The sequence below is a fragment of the Nansenia antarctica genome (genome assembly GCF_963989245.1).
Source record: "Nansenia antarctica genome assembly, chromosome: 6".
Lineage (NCBI taxonomy): Eukaryota > Metazoa > Chordata > Actinopteri > Argentiniformes > Microstomatidae > Nansenia > Nansenia antarctica.
This window is the reverse complement of record NC_137676.1, coordinates 5,355,486-5,375,134: the sequence shown is the minus strand read 5'-3', so window position 1 is coordinate 5,375,134 and position 19,649 is coordinate 5,355,486. Positions and strand designations below refer to the sequence as shown.

The window sequence follows — 19,649 nt, the reverse complement described above, 5'->3', positions numbered from 1 at the left end:
AATGTATGTAATGTAGTGAATTATGGTCAAAAACATAACTCAAGAAAATAACCTCAGTGGTCCAAAGGGTGGTTGTTGGTGTGTTTGAACCCCTGGGCCTCTGGCCACGCAGCATACTATGTAAACATGACAGGACCAATGGCTTTATGGCAGGTGTACGAAGGTTAAGTCGATACATGGTGTTATATAATGATTCATATTAAAAAGTCACCCGTCTTTACTCGTCTCCATTTTCTCTCTCTGTGCCATTCCTAAGCATTCGCACATTATTCACATTGTATCTTACGTTAAGTCATGGCTCAACAGGAATACAAACTTCTTAGCGAAAGGCTCTTTGCGTACAAGGGAGTAGTGTTTCCCGTGGACAACTCGATGGATCTCACTACTGATTATATCGACAGCTTGGAAGACTTTGAAATCAAAGACAGCGATGTTTTCGTCGTCACTTTCCCGAAATCAGGTAAATATTCTTTTTTTTGGATTGCAGGTTATCAGCACAATGATATTGACTACTACAATGACTACTAGTATAATTCTTAGCTCCATGTTTTTCTAGAATTATTTACTTTTAGATTGTGTGTGTAGAATCCAAATTACTATTGCCTACTCCTTGCCCAGACAATATACAAATGTAATAATCTTAGACACATATGGGGCTATATGAACATGTATTCTAGACTGAGTTGTTTTCTCTTAGTATTGCATATGGATGCCAGTAGCCTTTCTTGTCCGTCTGTGAAGTGGTCTGGTTGTGTAGAAAACGTTTGAGGGTCTTGATTTGGAGGCCTTTAATTTGATCCCTGCTACCAAACACCACATTTCATGTTTATTTAGACGTGCTACGATCTAAGAACGCTCTCCAAGGTACCAGTTTGATTCTTCAGGCTTATCAGGTGGAAACACGTGAATTTTAGTATTCGTTTACATAATGTTCCCTGGAATTCTCAGGGGTGGTCTTTACAATACTACCTCTGCACATACTGTATATTGCATAGTTACCTGTTACTACCATTCTTGTTCTATTATGTCATACTCTATTTGCACTTTTGGTTGGATGCTAAACTGTGTTTCGTTGTATAGTACTTGTACACTTGTGTAGTTAAATAACTTAGCATAAGTGCCATGTACCTGTGTATGTCTGTGCATGTGTGTGCTGTAACTACTATTTTCTATCTTACTGAGTCCAAAGGGAACATGTGGTTGGTGTGTTTAGATTAGATTAGATTACATTTAATTAGATTCAACGTTATTGTCATTGCAGAGTACAATTACCACACAACGAAATACAGTTAAGCATCTAACCAGAAGTGCAAATAGTGTTACAGTGCAAAACATGATATTGTAGACAAAATAGGATATGTACAGTTATGAAGTGATAATTACAGTATGGTAAGTACAGTAGGTAGTAGGTATATACAAGAGATGGATAACAGTAAGCTATGTACAGTTAAGGTAGCTACAGATACTGTGAGTCAGTACCTCATGTGGGGGGGGGGGGGGGCTGGGGGGGATTGTTCATCAGAGTGACATCTGTATGAAAGAAGCTGTTCTGGAGCCTGCTGGTATGGGACCTGGGAATCCTGTACCTCTTCAGTCTCACGATGGGGATCAAACAGACCGTGGCTGGAGCGCAAGGTGTCCTTGATGATGCTTACCGCCCTCCGCCGACACTGGTCTGCCTGGAGGGACTCGATGGTGGGGAGTTTGGTGCTGATGATGTGCTGGGTGGTTTTCACCACCCGTTGCAGGGCCTTCTGTTTGGCACAGTGCAGTTGCCATACCACACTGTGATGCAGTTGGTGACAATGCTTTCGATGGTGCACCAGTAGAAGTGGGCTAGAATCCTGGGAGACAGCTGGGTTTTCTTCAATCTCCTCAGCAAGTATAGGTGCTGCTGCGCCTTTTTGACCAGGGATGAGGAGTTGAGGGTCCAAGAGAGGTCCTCGAAGATGTGGAGACCCAGGAACTTGAAGCTGGGAACACGCTCCACATCCATCTCATTGATGTCGACGGGGGTGTGTACACAGCCCTTGGTTTTCCTAAAGTCCACAATGATCTCCTTGGTCTTCCTGGCCAGGTTGTTGTTGGCACACAACGCCAGTTGCTGGACCTCCTCCCTGTAGGCCGACTCGTCATTTGTCATTTCTGTTTGGACCCCTGGCCAATTTAATAGTCAATCCTGCCCTCTCTTCTCACCTTCACTCACTCTTGTTCTTCTTCTTTCTCTCTCTCTCACTCTGTCCCCCTCCCTTTTCTCTCCTCCTCCCCTCTCACTTCGCTCCCCCCCCCTCCCCTCTCTCTCTCTCTCTCTCTCTCTCAGGTACTGTGTGGACCCAGCGAATCGTCACCCTCATCTACGAGAACGACTTCCCAGAGCTAGAGAACCAGACCACGTTTGAGCGTATGCCCTGGATAGAATTCCTTGCGAAGGGGCAGCCCCTCTATTCCACGCGCCCCTCTCCCCGGCTCTTCTGTTCCCATCTACAACAGCACCTCATGCCCAAGGGACTGCACCAGAAGAAGGCCAAAGTGAGTAGGAATGACACAACGCACAAACACAAGGACAAACACAGGAACACACACACTCACACAATTGCCGAGATGCACACACACACACACACACACACACACACACACACACACACAGATAACTCATTATATATCTTCTCCTTCAGGTGATCTATGTGACCAGGAACCCAAAGGATGCCCTGGTGTCGTATTTCCACTTCTCTAAGTTCATGAAGAGGCTGGAGAATCAAGACCACTATGACGATATGCTGGACAAGTTCTTCTGTGGACAGAGTGAGTGCCACATCTGTCACACCTTATCAGTCACATTCACTCCTCATTTCGGAGTTGGCTAACTAATCACTGAGACACTTTTTTAAATACATGCCCCCCCCCAAAAAAACATAGAACCAGGTTCGGTCATAATGTGACAGGGTCTGGTAAAAAAAAAAAAAACTCCTCAAGTAGAGCAATGTCATTTTTCTGTAAGCTTTCAAATGATGTGTCATATATTGTAATCTGAAAATAGCTGAAGAAGATATGCTTATTTGAATGTTGGTACACCTCAAACCAAATAGCGGAGAAACCCGCTCTGACTCAAAACACATGCAAAACAGCTGCTTACTAGGCTACCGCTAAAAAGGAACATCGCTATGAACATCTAACTGCATGTTTAGGACATCACAACATGCTGATAGAACATCAACATGCTAAAAACACAATAACTACACATAGTTTGTTTACAAGCCATGTATCACTTGTGCAGTAGCCTATGGCAGATGTAGTGGACAATTCCTACTTTGTGTTTATTACAAACTGCAATTTCCCAAGTGAATCAACATTCTCTTATCTCTGGTTTCATTGAACTATAAAAGCCTTGTCTATGAACATCCAAGGGTCAGGTCACCGTGACCTGATGGGTGTGACTATGTCTCTATATAACACTGTGCAATTGTGAATATCACCATCTAGGCTATGCAAACTCTAGATTCTTGATCTCATTGTTACGTTAAGAATAAACGGCTTAAGCTTCCGATTCTCCTGTGTTTGCTAGCAAATAGGGAAAAACCCCTACACAGACGATACAGTGAATCCAATTCACACATTCTTTTCTTTTAAGTATTTTGTGATCCTAAAACTGTTGTTTGTTATATCGAGTGGCCACACAAAAAACGGAAAACACATTTTAAAAAAATGACCATGTCACATATCCCAGAAAGAACTTGTCTATTAATTGTAAAGGATCCAGACACCACAACGTCAACCCTCCAGTTACACTGTACGTTATGCTGCTCACAAAAAATGGTCTTTGGAACTGCTATTCCAAGAGCCACATTTCCTTTACGTGCTTTCCAAATGAGGAACATTTAGAATTGGAATTTCAGTTAACTTTTCTGAATTGAAATTGGGATTGACCCCAACCCTGGCTGTGATTGGCTGACCGTGGCCCTGTCTCTGCAGTGATCGGCGGATGCTGGTTCGACCACGTCAGAGGATGGAACCTTAACAAGGACAAGTACAACATCCTCTTCATCAGCTACGAAGAGATGATCAGGGTGAGACCACAAACATATATATGTGTGTGTCCATTCAGCGTGTGTGTGTGTGTGTGTGTTCCCGGCGATAAAGGTCTCAGTATTGTTCTCCGTTAGGACCTGAGGTCGGTGGTAGTGACACTGGTAGAGTTTGTGGGGAAGAAGCTGTCTGACGCGGCCATCGACAGCATCGTGGAGAGAGTCACCTTCGACAACATGAAGAAGGACCCCCGTGCCAACTATGAGTTCCTGCCTGAAGAAGTCAAAGACAAAAGCAAGGGGAAGTTCCTGCGCAAAGGTGAGGAGAAGACACTGACTGAGGAGCTGTTTCATTGGATATGTCAACATTGACAGCCTGTATGTGTGTGGTGGGGGGGGGGGGGGGGGGGGGCATGTTGTTGTACGTGTTGATGTGTTCTCCATTATTGATGTTGAAATATACAACCAGTATAACCAGCTTTACTATCATCACAATACATCGTTTAACATTTGTCTCTCTCTCTTTCTGCCTTCGTGTGTGTGTGACTGTGTGCGTGACTGTGTGTGTGTGTGTGTGTGTGTGTGTGTGTGTGTGTGTGTGTGTGTGTTTGTGTGTGTGACTGTGTGTTTCAGGTACGATAGGAGACTGGAAGAACTCGTTGACAGTGGCTCAGAGTGAACGCTTTGACCAGGTCTACCAGGAGAAGATGAAGGATATACCTCTGAAATTCATCTGGGACATCACAGAACTCCAGGGCTGACACAGACACACACGCATGCGCACGAACGCACACACACCCACAGTCACACACATACACACACAGTCACGCACCCACAGTCACGCACGCACACAGTCATGCACTCACAGTCATGCACGCACACAGTCATGCACTCACAGTCATGCACGCACACAGTCATGCACCCACAGTCATGCACGCACAGTCATGCACGCACACAGTCATGCACTCACAGTCACACACGCACACAGTCATGCACTCACAGTCACACACACACACAGGGCTGGACTTAGGGGGGTGGGGGCCCCTGGGCTTGAGTCATTGTTCGGGCCCCTACCTACACTAAAAATGATAAGCTACAACTACACCAACCAGAACCTATGACCAGAAACACACGTATCCCAATGGAGTATGTTATTGGCATAAAGCACATGAAGAAAAAGCAAGTGTTAGGCCTGAACCAAGCGGTCAAATGTGGCAGAACCCCAGAACAGACGGACACAGAGACAAGGGTGACAATAATAACATGTTTATTTAATAAAGACAGACAAAATAACAAACCTACACTAACAGGGCCTACGTCGGGGGAGTGTGTGGGTGCCTGAGACTAAATGTAAGTGAGGTGTGTATTGGACAGCTACAGTATGTGTCTGGGCGCGAGTGTCTGAACTCATGAAGCATCTACGACTGGTTTGAAAAACCCAGTAAGTTTTGGAGTTTTTCTCAGTGTCTCCCTTTCGCGTTCCACTTTTTCATTTTTCTTTTTTCTTTTTTGCGCTCCACTCTCGTAATTCCTCCTGTCCGCCATGATCATGACATTGACAATCGCTCCACCAAAGATGATGCCCCTGCCCTGCGCGTGACGCGTCGATGTAAACCTCTCCATTGGCCTAAATATACAGTATAATTAAACAAATTAAAACACGTCATTCATCAGAGCGTCCAGTAGGAATAGTGATAGGGGCTGTATTTCCATGCCCGCGGGGGAGGGGGGGGGGGCTGTATTTCCGTGCCCTGCGCTGCGACAAAACAATTTTTTCCAATTTGAACGTAATTTATGAATTCAAAATCAAAGAGCAAATATTTATTCATACATTTGGATTTATTTTGGGGCCCCTTGTAGCCCGGGGCCCCTGGGCTCAAGCCCAGGGTAGCCCATGCATAAGTCCGGCCCTGACTGGAAACAGTCAGAGGTTACACCAACTTCATCTCAAATGTGTACACTATGTTTATTTGTGGTTTAGAATGGTCATATTAGACTGGGCTTAATTTTACACACACCGCCCAGCTAACACCGCATTATTTTCTGAGCATATTAGCTGCTGGGTGCTAATCAAACTCATCACACAGAACATTTTACTTTACGAGTGTAACTTGTATTGTGACATACCACAGGCTTGTAAATACGGTATAAGGTCCCAGTGCAAAAAGTGATATTTACTAGAGTCTCAGTGGTGGGAAGTGGACCAGTTGGATCTACCCCATGGACACGGATGGGACGAAGGACAGGGGCAACAGTCTTGATTCTTTGACGGGAGCAGCAGGGACACTCATTAACCTTTAAAACAGTGTAATGACATTTCAGAGGAAAGCTAGCTAGAGTCAGAGAATTCTCGATGTGGTTGAGGGGCTGCTGGCCGTGGTCGTGGTGGTAAGCAGCTGGGCTTAGTGCCTTAGATGAGGAGCCGCTGTGGTTGAGGGGCCACAGCCTGTATGATGGTCTGGGTGTTCCAGTGCAGAATCGAATTGTGGTCAATATGAGAATTACACAAGAGTTGGGAGATCTTCCAGTAAAAGATCATTGCTAATGGGCAGTATATAAATTACATCAAAAACTCTCACCCATTTGTCGACATCCTCCCACATGGTTAACCAGTGGTAGGATTCCAATAGCTTCTTCATCGTTCGGCGTCTTCCTGGATGACGCCCAGTGGAAAGGTTGTCGTGGCACTCCTTCAGTACATCACAAACTCCATCCTTGTTGCACACTACCAAGTGAAGTTTGTCCTTTTTTTTTAAGTAGCCTACAACACCTCATCTGACGTAGCGGGGAAATACAGCATTCATTTAGAAGTGTGTATGTACAATAACTGGGCAGGCTACGTTATGACAAAAAAGCAGTTCCAGAAAATCCAGTGGCCTTGACAATGGACCTATCGCTAAGCCACGCCCCCTTTGAAAACTCGGACAAACAAGCAACGCTTCACTGACAGTGACTGACTGACCGACCGTGACTGAATGACATTCAATGACTTACAATGGCGGGAGTTGGCAGATTTCAGATTTTTGATTTACCGCAGCAAGTAATAGACATGTTTTTTAAAGAATATTTAGTCTAGAAGCTTTTCACCATCAGATATTAGCGAGTTGTTTGTCCGAGTTTCCTGCCTGTAATGACTTTTGCTTTGATATGATTGGACAATTTCTATTTTGGGGCGTGGCTTAGCGATAGGTCCATTAGCTAATATTCAGGGGTGCACATAACTTTTTGGGGCCAGTGCTCAGAGGAGCACCTAGGGATGCTGCTTGGTGCTCCCCGAGCTCGCGAGTCACGACCCGTCCCACAGGATGGATGAAAAAGGGATACATGGATAACTTATATTAGCAAAACGACATTTATTCATAAATAAAGATGAACAAACAAATGATTGTGTGCAAAACTAAATAAACAAATGCAAAATCAAATGACTGCTCTTTAAGCATGAAAGTCTGTCAGACTCCTTTAAACACAATGAAATCAACTGACATCTCTTTAAGCACTAACTGAATGTCTGTTCTTTAAACACACTGAAATAAACGGACATCTCTTTAAGCACTGCTCTGTTCTGTAAACACTGAAATCAACTTTTCAACAAAAAGTTACAGCCTAAGCATTTATTTATGCTACAAGCTTAATCGTCATCATCACTGCTCTCTTGACTGCTGTAAATTATCACTGTCCTCAATTTCAACCATGGTAGATGATGTTTTTTTTGTGATCAACTTTTTTTTTTTGGGTGCGCAAAAGCGCCTTCATGCGGCTGATCTGCCGCGCAGCATGCATTTTGGCGACGCATGCGCACTGGCACACCAGTTATGTGCACCCCTGCTAATATTCCTCTTTGTGTGGCCGATTGAGACAAACGGCTAATCACTTCCATCTCTGTCCCCCGCTAATGACGTGCCCCCCCCCTCCTTGCGTGAATTCACTGACAGTGATTGACTGACCAACCGTGACTGAATGACATTCAGTGCCTTACAATGGCGGGAGTTGGCAGATTTCTGATTTCTGATTTACCACAGCAAGCAATAGACATGTTTTTTTCTCTCACGCTGAGCCGGCTGACGGCTTATACAATTGTATCTATGTTTTTGCTTACGGATCTATGTTTTTGCTTACAAAGTGGATTTTTTTTTCACAAAATATTTCTTTGCTTTTGATTTAATTAGGCTCAAGATAAACTCCATACTTTCTATCTGTAGTGTGTAGGTGACTGAAGTGGGTAGTCTATTATTATAAAAGCAAACATTCTGAAATTGTTCGGTTTTTACATCAGTGGTGGATAAGAATTGCAGTGAGCAAACCATGTAGGCTAACACAATACATGTGAGGGGGGATAAATAATATAATACATGAACGTATTACTTGTAAACTATTATGTATTCTAAGTGCTCTCGTAGTGTATTAGCGTAGGCTAGCCTACAATGTGGGTCGCCTATCACTAGTGCCATTCTGAAGTTCGCATTGCGATGTGTTCATCTTAAAAAAAAAAATAATAATAATTTGTCTGTCTTACATGTAACGATGAATTGAGAATCAAGGACCCCAATTGAAATAAGCCAGTGGCTTTCTTGGGTTTTTATCCTGTTAGTTGACCTTGTATGTAATATGTACTTTCATGTACCTACTTCTGCAAATCTTCTAATAAAGTCTTCAATCAATCAAAAAAAACAAAAACTAAAAGATTTGACGAACGCAGCCATTGACTCTCGTTCTGCTTTCGGCGCCAAAGAGAAGTGGGCTCGTGAGGACCCAGTAACCCAGGACGCTTCAGAACGTTGAGAAGTTTACCTCAGAAAGCCTCGCGACAGCGGAGACCAACGGAGAGACTCATTTGAGAGCAGCACAGCAGAGAAAGGAGCAGCTTCGAAGGAGAAAAGGTTAATATACATTATTGTTTATTAAAACGGCTAATATGCTATAGTTATTATACATTAGTATGTATTAAACAGGGTAATATGCTATAGTTATTATACATTAGTATGTATTAAACAGGGTAATATGCTTGTCGACGGTTGACAGCACACAGCTAACTACTAGCTAGCTAATCTATCTACTACATAGCTACCAACGGTAAACTGCTGGTAAAAACACAAATAATGCCTAATATAAATTACAACTAGTAGTTAAGCCAGTATACTATTAGCAGTAATAGTGAGAAGTTATCTTTTATTTCAAATGTTTTTTATTGAGCCGAAACTTGTTCACATACATGATGTTGTATCGATGCTCATTTTCATTTATAAGAAAGAGATACAAAAATATATTCACTTATCTTCAAATATAGAGATGTTATCTTTTGATCAATTAAATTACAATGTAAATGGACATTATAGTCCGTTTTTGATCAATGGACTCAATCAATTATTTAATGCTTGATAGGAATTAAACTTGTTCACATACATTATGTTGTATCGACGCTCATTTTCATTTATACGAAAGAGATTGACGTTATCTTTTGATCAATTAAATTGCTGTATGATTCCAATATTTTTTTTAATAGTAAAAATCGCCAAATACAGGGAGAGGAGAAGTGCGGCAACGCATCACCCCGTCCTTAGAAACTGAATGGAGCGCGGGCAATAAGCGCGTGCCTGTTACAACCGCAATGTAAAGGCACCAGAGGAGCGGCAGCTAGTCGTCTGCTTCACTGAGGGCACGTATTCAATACTCTGTATGGAGCCACGTAGCCTCAACAAACATGAACAATCGACAACTCACATTCACAGCCAAATTGCTTTAAAAACTTATGGAACTTCAAGGGTAGATCTGACTTTTAATGAACGGTGGAGACTAAATATCAGCCTGCACAATGCTATGGTAAAGGAAACCCGTGATATTTTAATTAATTATTCTAGCATTGTGACTGCCAATGGCCCCTGGTCCTAGCATGAATTATTTTTTCTCATGACGACTGATGTATAGATGATTCACTTTTTTTCAGGCCTGAACCAAGAGGTCAAATGTGGCAGAACCCCAGAACAGACGGACACAGAGACAAGGGTGACAATAATAACATGTTTATTTAATAAAGACAGACAAAATAACAAACCTACACTAACAGGGCCTACGTGGGGGGAGTGTGTGGGTGCCTGAGACGAAATGTAAGTGAGGTGTGTATTGGACAGCTACAGTATGTGTCTGGGCGCGAGTGTCTGAACTCATGAAGCATCTACGACTGGTTTGAAAAACCCAGTAAGTTTTGGAGTTTTTCTCAGTGTCTCCCTTTCGCGTTCCACTTTTTCATTTTTCTTTTTTCTTTTTTGCGCTCCACTCTCGTAATTCCTCCTGTCCGCCATGATCATGACATTGACAATCGCTCCACCAAAGATGATGCCCCTGCCCTGCGCGTGACGCGTTGATGTAAACCTCTCCATTGGCCTAAATATACAGTATAATTAAACAAATTAAAACACGTCATTCATCAGAGCGTCCAGTAGGAATAGTGATAGGGGCTGTATTTCCATGCCCGCGGGGGAGGGGGGGGGGGGCTGTATTTCCGTGCCCTGCGCTGCGACAAAACAATTTTTTCCAATTTGAACGTAATTTATGAATTCAAAATCAAAGAGCAAATATTTATTCATACATTTGGATTTATTTTGGGGCCCCTTGTAGCCCGGGGCCCCTGGGCTCAAGCCCAGGGTAGCCCATGCATAAGTCCGGCCCTGACTGTAGTGATGTGCTGGCCTGTATGCAGGAAACAGTCAGAGGTTACACCAACTTCATCTCAAATGTGTACACTATGTTTATTTGTGGTTTAGAATGGTCATATTAGACTGGGCTTAATTTTACACACACCGCCCAGCTAACACCGCATTATTTTCTGAGCATATTAGCTGCTGGGTGCTAATCAAACTCATCACACAGAACATTTTACTTTACGAGTGTAACTTGTATTGTGACATACCACAGGCTTGTAAATACGGTATAAGGTCCCAGTGCAAAAAGTGATATTTACTAGAGTCTCAGTGGTGGGAAGTGGACCAGTTGGATCTACCCCATGGACACGGATGGGACGAAGGACAGGGGCAACAGTCTTGATTCTTTGACGGGAGCAGCAGGGACACTCATTAACCTTTAAAACAGTGTAATGACATTTCAGAGGAAAGCTAGCTAGAGTCAGAGAATTCTCGATGTGGTTGAGGGGCCGCTGGCCGTGGTCGTGGTGGTAAGCAGCTGGGCTTAGTGCCTTAGATGAGGAGCCGCTGTGGTTGAGGGGCCACAGCCTGTATGATGGTCTGGGTGTTCCAGTGCAGAATCGAATTGTGGTCAATATGAGAATTACACAAGAGTTGGGAGATCTTCCAGTAAAAGATCATTGCTAATGGGCAGTATATAAATTACATCAAAAACTCTCACCCATTTGTCGACATCCTCCCACATGGTTAACCAGTGGTAGGATTCCAATAGCTTCTTCATCGTTCGGCGTCTTCCTGGATGACGCCCAGTGGAAAGGTTGTCGTGGCACTCCTTCAGTACATCACAAACTCCATCCTTGTTGCACACTACCAAGTGAAGTTTGTCCTTTTTTTTGAAGTAGCCTACAACACCTCATCTGACGTAGCGGGGAAATACAGCATTCATTTAGAAGTGTGTATGTACAATAACTGGGCAGGCTACGTTATGACAAAAAAGCAGTTCCAGAAAATCCAGTGGCCTTGACAATGGACCTATCGCTAAGCCACGCCCCCTTTGAAAACTCGGACAAACAAGCAACGCTTCACTGACAGTGATTGACTGACCGACCGTGACTGAATGACATTCAGTGCCTTACAATGGCGGGAGTTGGCAGATTTCTGATTTCTGATTTACCACAGCAAGCAATAGACATGTTTTTTTTCTCACGCTGAGCCGGCTGACGGCTTATACAATTGTATCTATGTTTTTGCTTACGGATCTATGTTTTTGCTTACAAAGTGGATTTTTTTTTCACAAAATATTTCTTTGCTTTTGATTTAATTAGGCTCAAGATAAACTCCATACTTTCTATCTGTGGTGTAGGTGACTGAAGTGGGTAGTCTATTATTATAAATAATAGACTGTAAATATCACTTTTTGCACTGGGACCTTATACCGTATTTACAAGCCTGTGTCTATATAGAATATAGAATATAGAATAATAAACGAACCACGTTCAACCGCGTTGCACCACAAACAAGGGGTTAAACTCGTTTGCAAACTATGCAGTAAAAATGTGGAACGCCCTTCCTATAATCTTAAAGGAGTGCAAAACACTGCCCACCTTCAAAACCACTCTCAAAAAACATTTACAGGAGGCTGCAATCCGTAACTGGACCCTCTAAATCAAAAATCAGATTAAAAGACCCGAACTACCCACTGTACATACTTTGTGTTTTGTCCCCCGCCCCCACCTGTGGTGTATGTCCCCACCTGTCCTACCCGCTGTACATACCTTATGTTTTGTTGTATTGTTCTTCCCATGATGGATGTATTTTTATCTTGTAGATAGTAATAGTTTTTTGTCTGTATTATCTTGTAGATAGTACTAGTTTGTTTTGTCTGTCTTACATGTAATGATGAATTGAGAATCAAGGACCCCAATTGAAATAAGCCAGTGGCTTTCTTGGGTTTTTATCCTGTTAGTTGACCTTGTATGTAATATGTACTTTCATGTACCTACTTCTGCAAATCTTCTAATAAAGTTTTCAATCAATCAATCAATCAATCAATAAAAGCAAACATTCTGAAATTGTTCGGTTTTTACATCAGTGGTGGATAAGAAGTGCAGTGAGCAAACCATGTAGGTAGGCTAACACAATACATGTGAGGGGGGATAAATAATATAATACATGAACGTATTACTTGTAAACTATTATGTCTTCTAAGTGCTCTCGTAGTGTATTAGCGTAGGCTAGCCTACAATGTGGGTCGCCTATCAATCACTAGTGCCATTCTGAAGTTCGCATTGCGATGTGTTCATCTTAAAACCAAAAACTAAAAGATTTGACGAACGCAGCCATTGACTCTCGTTCTGCTTTCGGCGCCAAAGAGAAGTGGTCTGAGAAGTTTACCTCAGAAAGCCTCGCGACAGCGGAGACCAACGGAGACTCATTTGAGAGCAGCACAGCAGAGAAAGGAGCAGCTTCGAAGGAGAAAAGGTTAATATACATTATTGTTGATTAAAACGGCTAATATGCTATAGTTATTATACATTATTATGTATTAAACAGGGTAATATGCTATAGTTATTATACATTATTATGTATTAAACAGGGTAATATGCTTGTCGACGGTTGACAGCACAGCTAACTACTAGCTAGCTAATCTATCTACTACATAGCTACCAACGGTAAACTGCTGGTAAAAACACAAATAATGCCTAATATAAATGACAACTAGTAGTTAAGCCAGTCTACTATTAGCAGTAATAGTGAGAAGTTATCTTTTATTTCAAATGTTTTTTATTGAGCCGAAACTTGATACATGATGTTGTATCGACGCTCATTTTCATTTATAAGAAAGAGATACAAAAATATATTCACTTATCTTCAAATATAGAGATGTTATCTTTTGATCAATTAAATTACAATGTAAATGGACATTATAGTCCGTTTTTGATCAATGGACTCAATCAATTATTTAATGCTTGATAGGAATTAAACTTGTTCACATACATTATGTTGTATCGACGCTCATTTTCATTTATACGAAAGAGATTGACGTTATCTTTTGATCAATTAAATTGCTGTATGATTCCAATATTTTTTTTAATAGTAAAAATCACCAAATACAGGGAGAGGAGAAGTGCGGCAACGCATCACCCCCTCCTTAGAAACTGAATGGAGCGCGGGCAATAAGCGCGTGCCTGTTACAACCGCAATGTAAAGGCACCAGAGGAGCGGCAGCTATAGTCGTCTGCTTCACTGAGGGCACGTATTCAATACTCTGTATGGAGCCACGTAGCCTCAACAAACATGAACAATCGACAACTCACATTCACAGCCAAATTGCTTTAAAAACTTATGGAACTTCAAGGGTAGATCTGACTTTTAATGAACGGTGGAGACTAAATATCAGCCTGCACAATGCTATGGTAAAGGAAACCCGTGATATTTTAATTAATTATTCTAGCATTGTGACTGCCAATGGCCCCTGGTCCTAGCATGAATTATTTTTTCTCATGACGACTGATGTATAGATGATTCACTTACTTAGACAAATGTAGGCTACTCGTTGTAAGTTGTGGATAAAGGCGTCTGCTACATGTCTAAAATGTGATATCATGTACTTTTCTAACACAGAACAGTGGAAGAGCAACAGAGCGACGGAGCCGAAAGTGAACATGAGTTCAGAGGTGAGTGGTCGCTAGCTACAAGGCAGGTCAGCCAGCTACAGGGTTAGAGGGCTACAGGGCAGCTACAGGGTTAGAGAGCTACAGGTAGGCAGGCCAGCCAGCCAGGTTATGTCAGGTAGAATGTTAGTTTATGCTGCACTAGTAGTAGTTATGCATGAGAAGTGTTGAGGACACACACCTATGCTGGAGGCTGACACGCCTTCTCCCCGCTAGGAGGACAAGTTTGAGGACGTGCGGAGACATTTCTCCGTGGTGGAGTGGGCCCGCCTGGCAGAAGGGGAGAAGATCCGCTACAAGAGCATGAAGCGGAACCACCTGGCCCTGCGGGCTCTAGGTGACTGCTGCTGGGTAGACAGGGCTGTGTGGATGGCATGGAGATATATATATCATTCATTTATTTATAATTATTTATTTTATACAAATGTTTTTATTATCAAGTACATTAATAGTGTAATCTGGTACTCAGTCTCCTCATAGCCACAGTGCAAGCAAAACTGGTGCACTCTGTCATATAATATTTTGTGTGTGTGTGTCGCAGGGGTGCCCTGCACCCTACCTGCATTTATGCAGCGGCGCAGGGGCCATATGCCCCCCCCTCCTGCACCCAGAGACTCTGAGGAGGAGGAGGAGTGGACGCCGGCCCTGGAGAGACGCCCCCCAGGTAGAGCTGGAGGAGGAGGAGGAGAGGAGGGTGTCAGAAGCAGCCTGTACAACTCCCACACTGGTCATCCTGCTGGTGGGAGGAGGACAGGAGGAGAGGAGGAGAGAGGTGGTGTTCCAATGAAGCACATTGTGTTGCATTTGTGTATAACATGTGCTGATTGATTGATTGATTGATTGATTGTAGGGATGTGTAACATTTATAACGTCTCTGTGATTGGTTCCCCCAGCACCCCGGAGCTTCCCCCCTCCAGCCGGGAGACCAGCAGGGAGACCAGCAGGGAGACCAGCTGCGTCTCAAGGAGCCCCTCAGCCAGACTCACCTGCTGCACCGACAGTACAGGTGAGCAGAGTGATTCATACACCTCATGGTGGGGGGGGGGGTGAGATACAGGTGATTAGAGTGATTCATACACCTCATCATGGTGGGGGGGGGGGGGTGAGATACAGGTGACTGTGAGATCTGGCTCATAATGTCTTCTGCCCCCACAGCCACCTCCCTCTGGTCCTCAGGCCCCCCCCAGCGTGGAGGAGGTGGGGTCTAGTGTGGTGAGGGAACCCCCGCAGCCATGCCTGGAGGAGGAAGCGACTGCAGAGGAGCTGGCCTTCCTCTGGGACGGCATCCCTGCTCAGAGGCAGAATGGAGAGACCCCCAGCACCAGTGGGGGGGAGACAGGGGGGTCCCAGCAGACTGGAGAGGCGAGGGAACACCCCCAGCCATGCCTAGAGGAGGAAGCGACTGCAGAGGAGCTGGCCTTCCTCTGGGACGGCATCCCTGCTCAGAGGCAGAATGGAGAGACCCCCAGCACCAGTGGGGGGGAGACAGGGGGGTCCCAGCAGACTGGAGAGGCGAGGGAACACCCCCAGCCATGCCTAGAGGAGGAAGCGACTGCAGAGGAGCTGGCCTTCCTCTGGGACGGCCTGTCTGCTCAGAGGCAGGCTGGAGAGACCCCCAGCAACGGAGGAGGGGCAGGGAGGGCCAAGCAGTCTGGAGAGACCCCCAGCACCAATGGAGGGGGGGCAGGGGGCTCCCAGCAGGAAGACCCTCAACCATCAACCTCGGGTAACAGATACTGTCAGCTTGTGATGCTGTGCTCCTCCAAACATACCTCTCTCCCTCCCTCTATCTGTCACTCTGACACCTGTTGGCTAATGTCAACTTCTGTATCACTATTATGCTATATAATGTCTCTGGTTTCAACATGGTTGATGACTGTTTTTACTTTGAGATGATAAACGGATGTTTCTCTGAGTCTCTCATAGACGACATGTGATTTGATCTGCATGTTATCTCTCTCTCTCTCTCTCTCTGTCCCTCTCTCCCTCTCCTCTGTCCCTCTCTCTCTCTGTCCCTCTCTCTCTCTCCTCTGTCCCTCTCTCTCTCTGTCCCTCTCTCCCTCTGTCTCTCCTCTGTCTCTCTCTCTCCCCGTCTCTCTCTCTGTCTCTCTCTCTCTCTCTGTCCCTCCCTCTCTCTCTCTCCCTCTCTCTTCTCTGTCCGTCTCCCTCTCCCTCTCTCTCTCTCTCTCTCTCTCTCTCTCTCTCTCTCTCTCTCTCTCTCTCTCTCTCTCTCTCTCAGAGGTGAACGGGGAGTCATCGTCCCAGGTGTTCTCCTGCTCTCTGTGTCCGTTCTCCTACACCTCCCAGACGTTCCTCCACAAGCACGTAAAGAGATGCCACCATGAGGAGTCCGTCAGACTGCTGAGGGTAGGAGAGATCAGACCAGAGACGTCTTCCAGAGGCCCACAACCGCCCCCCACCACCACAGACACCTCCCTCGCTCCTTCCAGAGGCCCAACACTGCCCCCCTCCACCTCAAACACCCCCCTCCCTCCTTCCAGAGGCCCACAACCGCCCCCCACCACCTCAGACACCCCCCTGCCCCCCAACCGCAAACAGAGACACACAGACAAACCTGGACCTCACCACTGTGATCTGTGTGGGAGGGGCTTCCCTTCAAAATATGAACTCATCAGACACCAGCGCACTCACACTGGAGAGAAGCCTTTTCTCTGCTCCCAGTGTGGGAGGAGCTTCAGTGTCCCAGGTAATCTAAAGAAACACCAGCGCACTCACACTGGAGAGAAGCCTTTTCTCTGCTCCCAGTGTGGGAGGAGCTTCACTCAGTCACAACATCTGTCTCAACACCAGCACACTCACACTGGAGAGAAGCCTTTTCTCTGCTCCCAGTGTGGGAGGAGCTTCAGTGACTCAGGTAGTCTCAAGAGACACCAGCATACTCACACTGGAGAGAAGCCTTTTCTCTGCTCCCAGTGTGGGAGGAGCTTCAGTGACCCAGGTAATCTAAAGAAACACCAGCGCACTCACACTGGAGAGAAGCCTTTTCTCTGCTCCCAGTGTGGGAGGAGCTTCACTCAGTCACAACATCTGTCTCAACACCAGCGCACTCACACTGGAGAGAAGCCTTTTCTCTGCTCCCAGTGTGGGAGGAGCTTCAGTGACTCAGGTAGTCTCAAGAGACACCAGCATACTCACACTGGAGAGAAGCCTTTTCTCTGCTCCCAGTGTGGGAGGAGCTTCAGTGACCCAGGTAATCTAAAGAAACACCAGCGCACTCACACTGGAGAGAAGCCTTTTCTCTGCTCCCAGTGTGGGAGGAGCTTCACTCTGTCACAAACTCTGTCTCAACACCAGCGCACTCACACTGGAGAGAAGCCTTATCACTGCTCCCAGTGTGGGAGGAGCTTCAGCCAGTCAAAAACTCTGAAGCAACACAAGTGTTCTAAAAAGAGGGAAGGACCGGAACTTTAGATTTGACTTAAAGATGTTAAAGTTGTTTAAGATGGTAAAGTTGTTAAAGTTGTTAAAGTTAAAGATGTTAAAGTTGTTAAAGATGTTAAAGTTGTTAAAGTTGTTAAAGTTTAAGATGTTAAAGTTGTATTTATACTTTCTACCTTTTTGTACATAATATAGTGATATGATTAGAACATGTACGTTTTTTAAAATATTGGTCATTAATTCTGTTAATTTATAGAACAGATGATATTTAATGAATATGTTTGTTAGAAAAATTAAATAGTGTACATAATACAGCTGAATATCCACCCCTTCATCTGTCAGTGGATCACTGACTTCCTCACCAACAGAAGGCAGGATGTCAGGATGGGCCCTCACCTGTCTCAGCCCCGCACAGTTAACACCGGTGCTCCTCAGGGCTGTGTGCTCTCCCCCCTGCTCTACTCCCTGTACACCAACGACTGTACCTCTGGTGACACACCTGTCAAGACCATCAAATACGCAGATGACACCACCATGGTTGGCCTCATCACTGATAATGACGAGACCGCCTACCGGAGGGAGGTCGGCCGTCTGGTGTCCTAGTCTGCAGCCAATAACCTGGAACTCAACAACACCAAGACAGTGGAGGTGATTATGGACTTCCGGAAAAAGGCCCAAACTCACTCTCCACTGGTCATCAATAACTCCCCTGTCACAATAATGGATGAATTGCAAGTTTCTGGGCACTACCATCTCCAACAAACTAAAATGGGATAACAACATCACCCATCTAGTTAAAAAAGGCCAGCAGCGCTTGTTCTTCCTCCGTCGGCTGAAGAGACTCCACATCAGTCGTCACATCCTGGTCCAGTTCTACAGGGCCGTCATAGAGAACATCCTAACATCTTCCATCACTGTCTGGCACGACTCTGCGTCTGCCCGATCCAAGGCCAAGCTACAAAGAGTCGTACGGACAGCTGAGCGGATCATCGGCTGCCCCCTGCCTCCCATCACAGACCTCCATAGCTCCAGATCACTGAAGAGAGGACGCAAGATTGTGGCTGACCCCTCACATCCAGCTTACAGCTTGTTTGAACTACTCCCTTCTGGACAGCGGTACAGGGCCACCAGGTCAAAAACATCACGCCACTTGAACAGTTTCTTCACCCTGCCCCCTGGCCTGGAGGTGAGGACCTCAGGCATCCCTGGAGCCGGCCTGGGGGTGTTCAGCTCTGGACCCAGCCTGGCTGTAGGAACACACTATGGCCCTTATGAAGGAGAGCTGACTGACCCGGAGCTGGCTGTGAAGAGTGGATACTCCTGGCTGGTGAGCAGTGTGTGTGTCTGTGTGTGTGTGTGTGTGTGTGTGTGTGTGTGTGTGTGTGTGTGTGTGTGTGTAAAGTATAGAAAGCCAAGGCTGTATCATTTCAACTGTTGTCAGACCTCAAGGAGAGAGTTTCACGCTGTGTGTGTGTGTGTGTGTGTGTGTGTGTGTGTGTGTGTGTGTGTAAAGTATAGTAAGCCAAGGCTGTATCATTTCAACTGTTGTCAGACCTCAAGGAGAGAGTTTCACGCTGTGTGTGTGTGTGTGACTAGACTACATTATCATACTGTATCATCTATAAAGGTGACTAGACTACATCATCATACTGTATCAGCTAAGTGTGCCCGGTCAAAGCATGGATTATCATTATTCTAATGTGCTTTATGTGTCTCTTTTTCAGGATGAGGCAAAGCAGTGAGGAACTTTTCCACAAAAGGAACCCAGATCCATGCACACCCCAGATGGCTGCACTATTCCTTTTACTTTAATTGAACAAGCTCTTGCTTAAAACTTTTGATAGTTAAGACAGTTAAGACACCTGGGATACCTTTTGTTATGGAATAATGCCCTGCAGTGCATACTTTGTTTCTTGTTA

At 44.9% G+C, this 19,649-nt stretch overlaps 3 protein-coding genes across 3 annotated transcripts; all 3 read left to right on the top strand.

Annotated features, from left to right (window-relative positions):
* Positions 1 to 206: 206 nt before the first annotated feature.
* On the top strand, positions 207 to 5,319 carry LOC308161112 (amine sulfotransferase-like). The gene is made up of 6 exons (XM_080535065.1): positions 207 to 460; positions 2,321 to 2,529; positions 2,676 to 2,802; positions 3,970 to 4,064; positions 4,161 to 4,341; positions 4,656 to 5,319. Exons 1-6 carry the CDS (start codon positions 295 to 297, stop codon positions 4,781 to 4,783), a joined length of 906 nt encoding a protein of 301 aa, XP_080391191.1. The 5' UTR covers positions 207 to 294; the 3' UTR covers positions 4,784 to 5,319.
* Positions 5,320 to 14,106: 8,787 nt separating this feature from the next.
* LOC308159715 (uncharacterized protein) lies at positions 14,107 to 16,660 on the top strand (the record flags this gene model as incomplete). Its single annotated transcript, XM_080533530.1, has 6 exons — positions 14,107 to 14,334; positions 14,548 to 14,668; positions 14,873 to 14,995; positions 15,225 to 15,337; positions 15,487 to 15,629; positions 16,639 to 16,660. Exons 1-6 carry the CDS (start codon positions 14,263 to 14,265, stop codon positions 16,658 to 16,660), a joined length of 594 nt encoding a protein of 197 aa, XP_080389656.1. The 5' UTR covers positions 14,107 to 14,262.
* A 1,736-nt stretch (positions 16,661 to 18,396) lies between these two features.
* On the top strand, positions 18,397 to 19,649 carry LOC308159938 (uncharacterized protein). The gene is made up of 2 exons (XM_080533767.1): positions 18,397 to 19,057; positions 19,455 to 19,649. The coding sequence occupies exons 1-2, from the start codon at positions 18,455 to 18,457 to the stop codon at positions 19,470 to 19,472; spliced, it is 621 nt and encodes a 206-aa protein (XP_080389893.1). The 5' UTR covers positions 18,397 to 18,454; the 3' UTR covers positions 19,473 to 19,649.

Excerpts from the sequence above, each read along its gene's own strand:
- LOC308161112 (XM_080535065.1), top strand. The coding sequence starts at position 295 with ATGGCTCAACAGGAATACAAACTTCTTAGCGAAAGGCTCTTTGCGTAC. Across the intron at positions 461-2,320 it reads CGTCACTTTCCCGAAATCAG|GTACTGTGTGGACCCAGCGA; the intron begins GTAAATATTCTT and ends TCTCTCTCTCAG. Across the intron at positions 2,530-2,675 it reads TGCACCAGAAGAAGGCCAAA|GTGATCTATGTGACCAGGAA; the intron begins GTGAGTAGGAAT and ends CTTCTCCTTCAG.
- LOC308159938 (XM_080533767.1), top strand. The coding sequence starts at position 18,455 with ATGAATTGCAAGTTTCTGGGCACTACCATCTCCAACAAACTAAAATGG.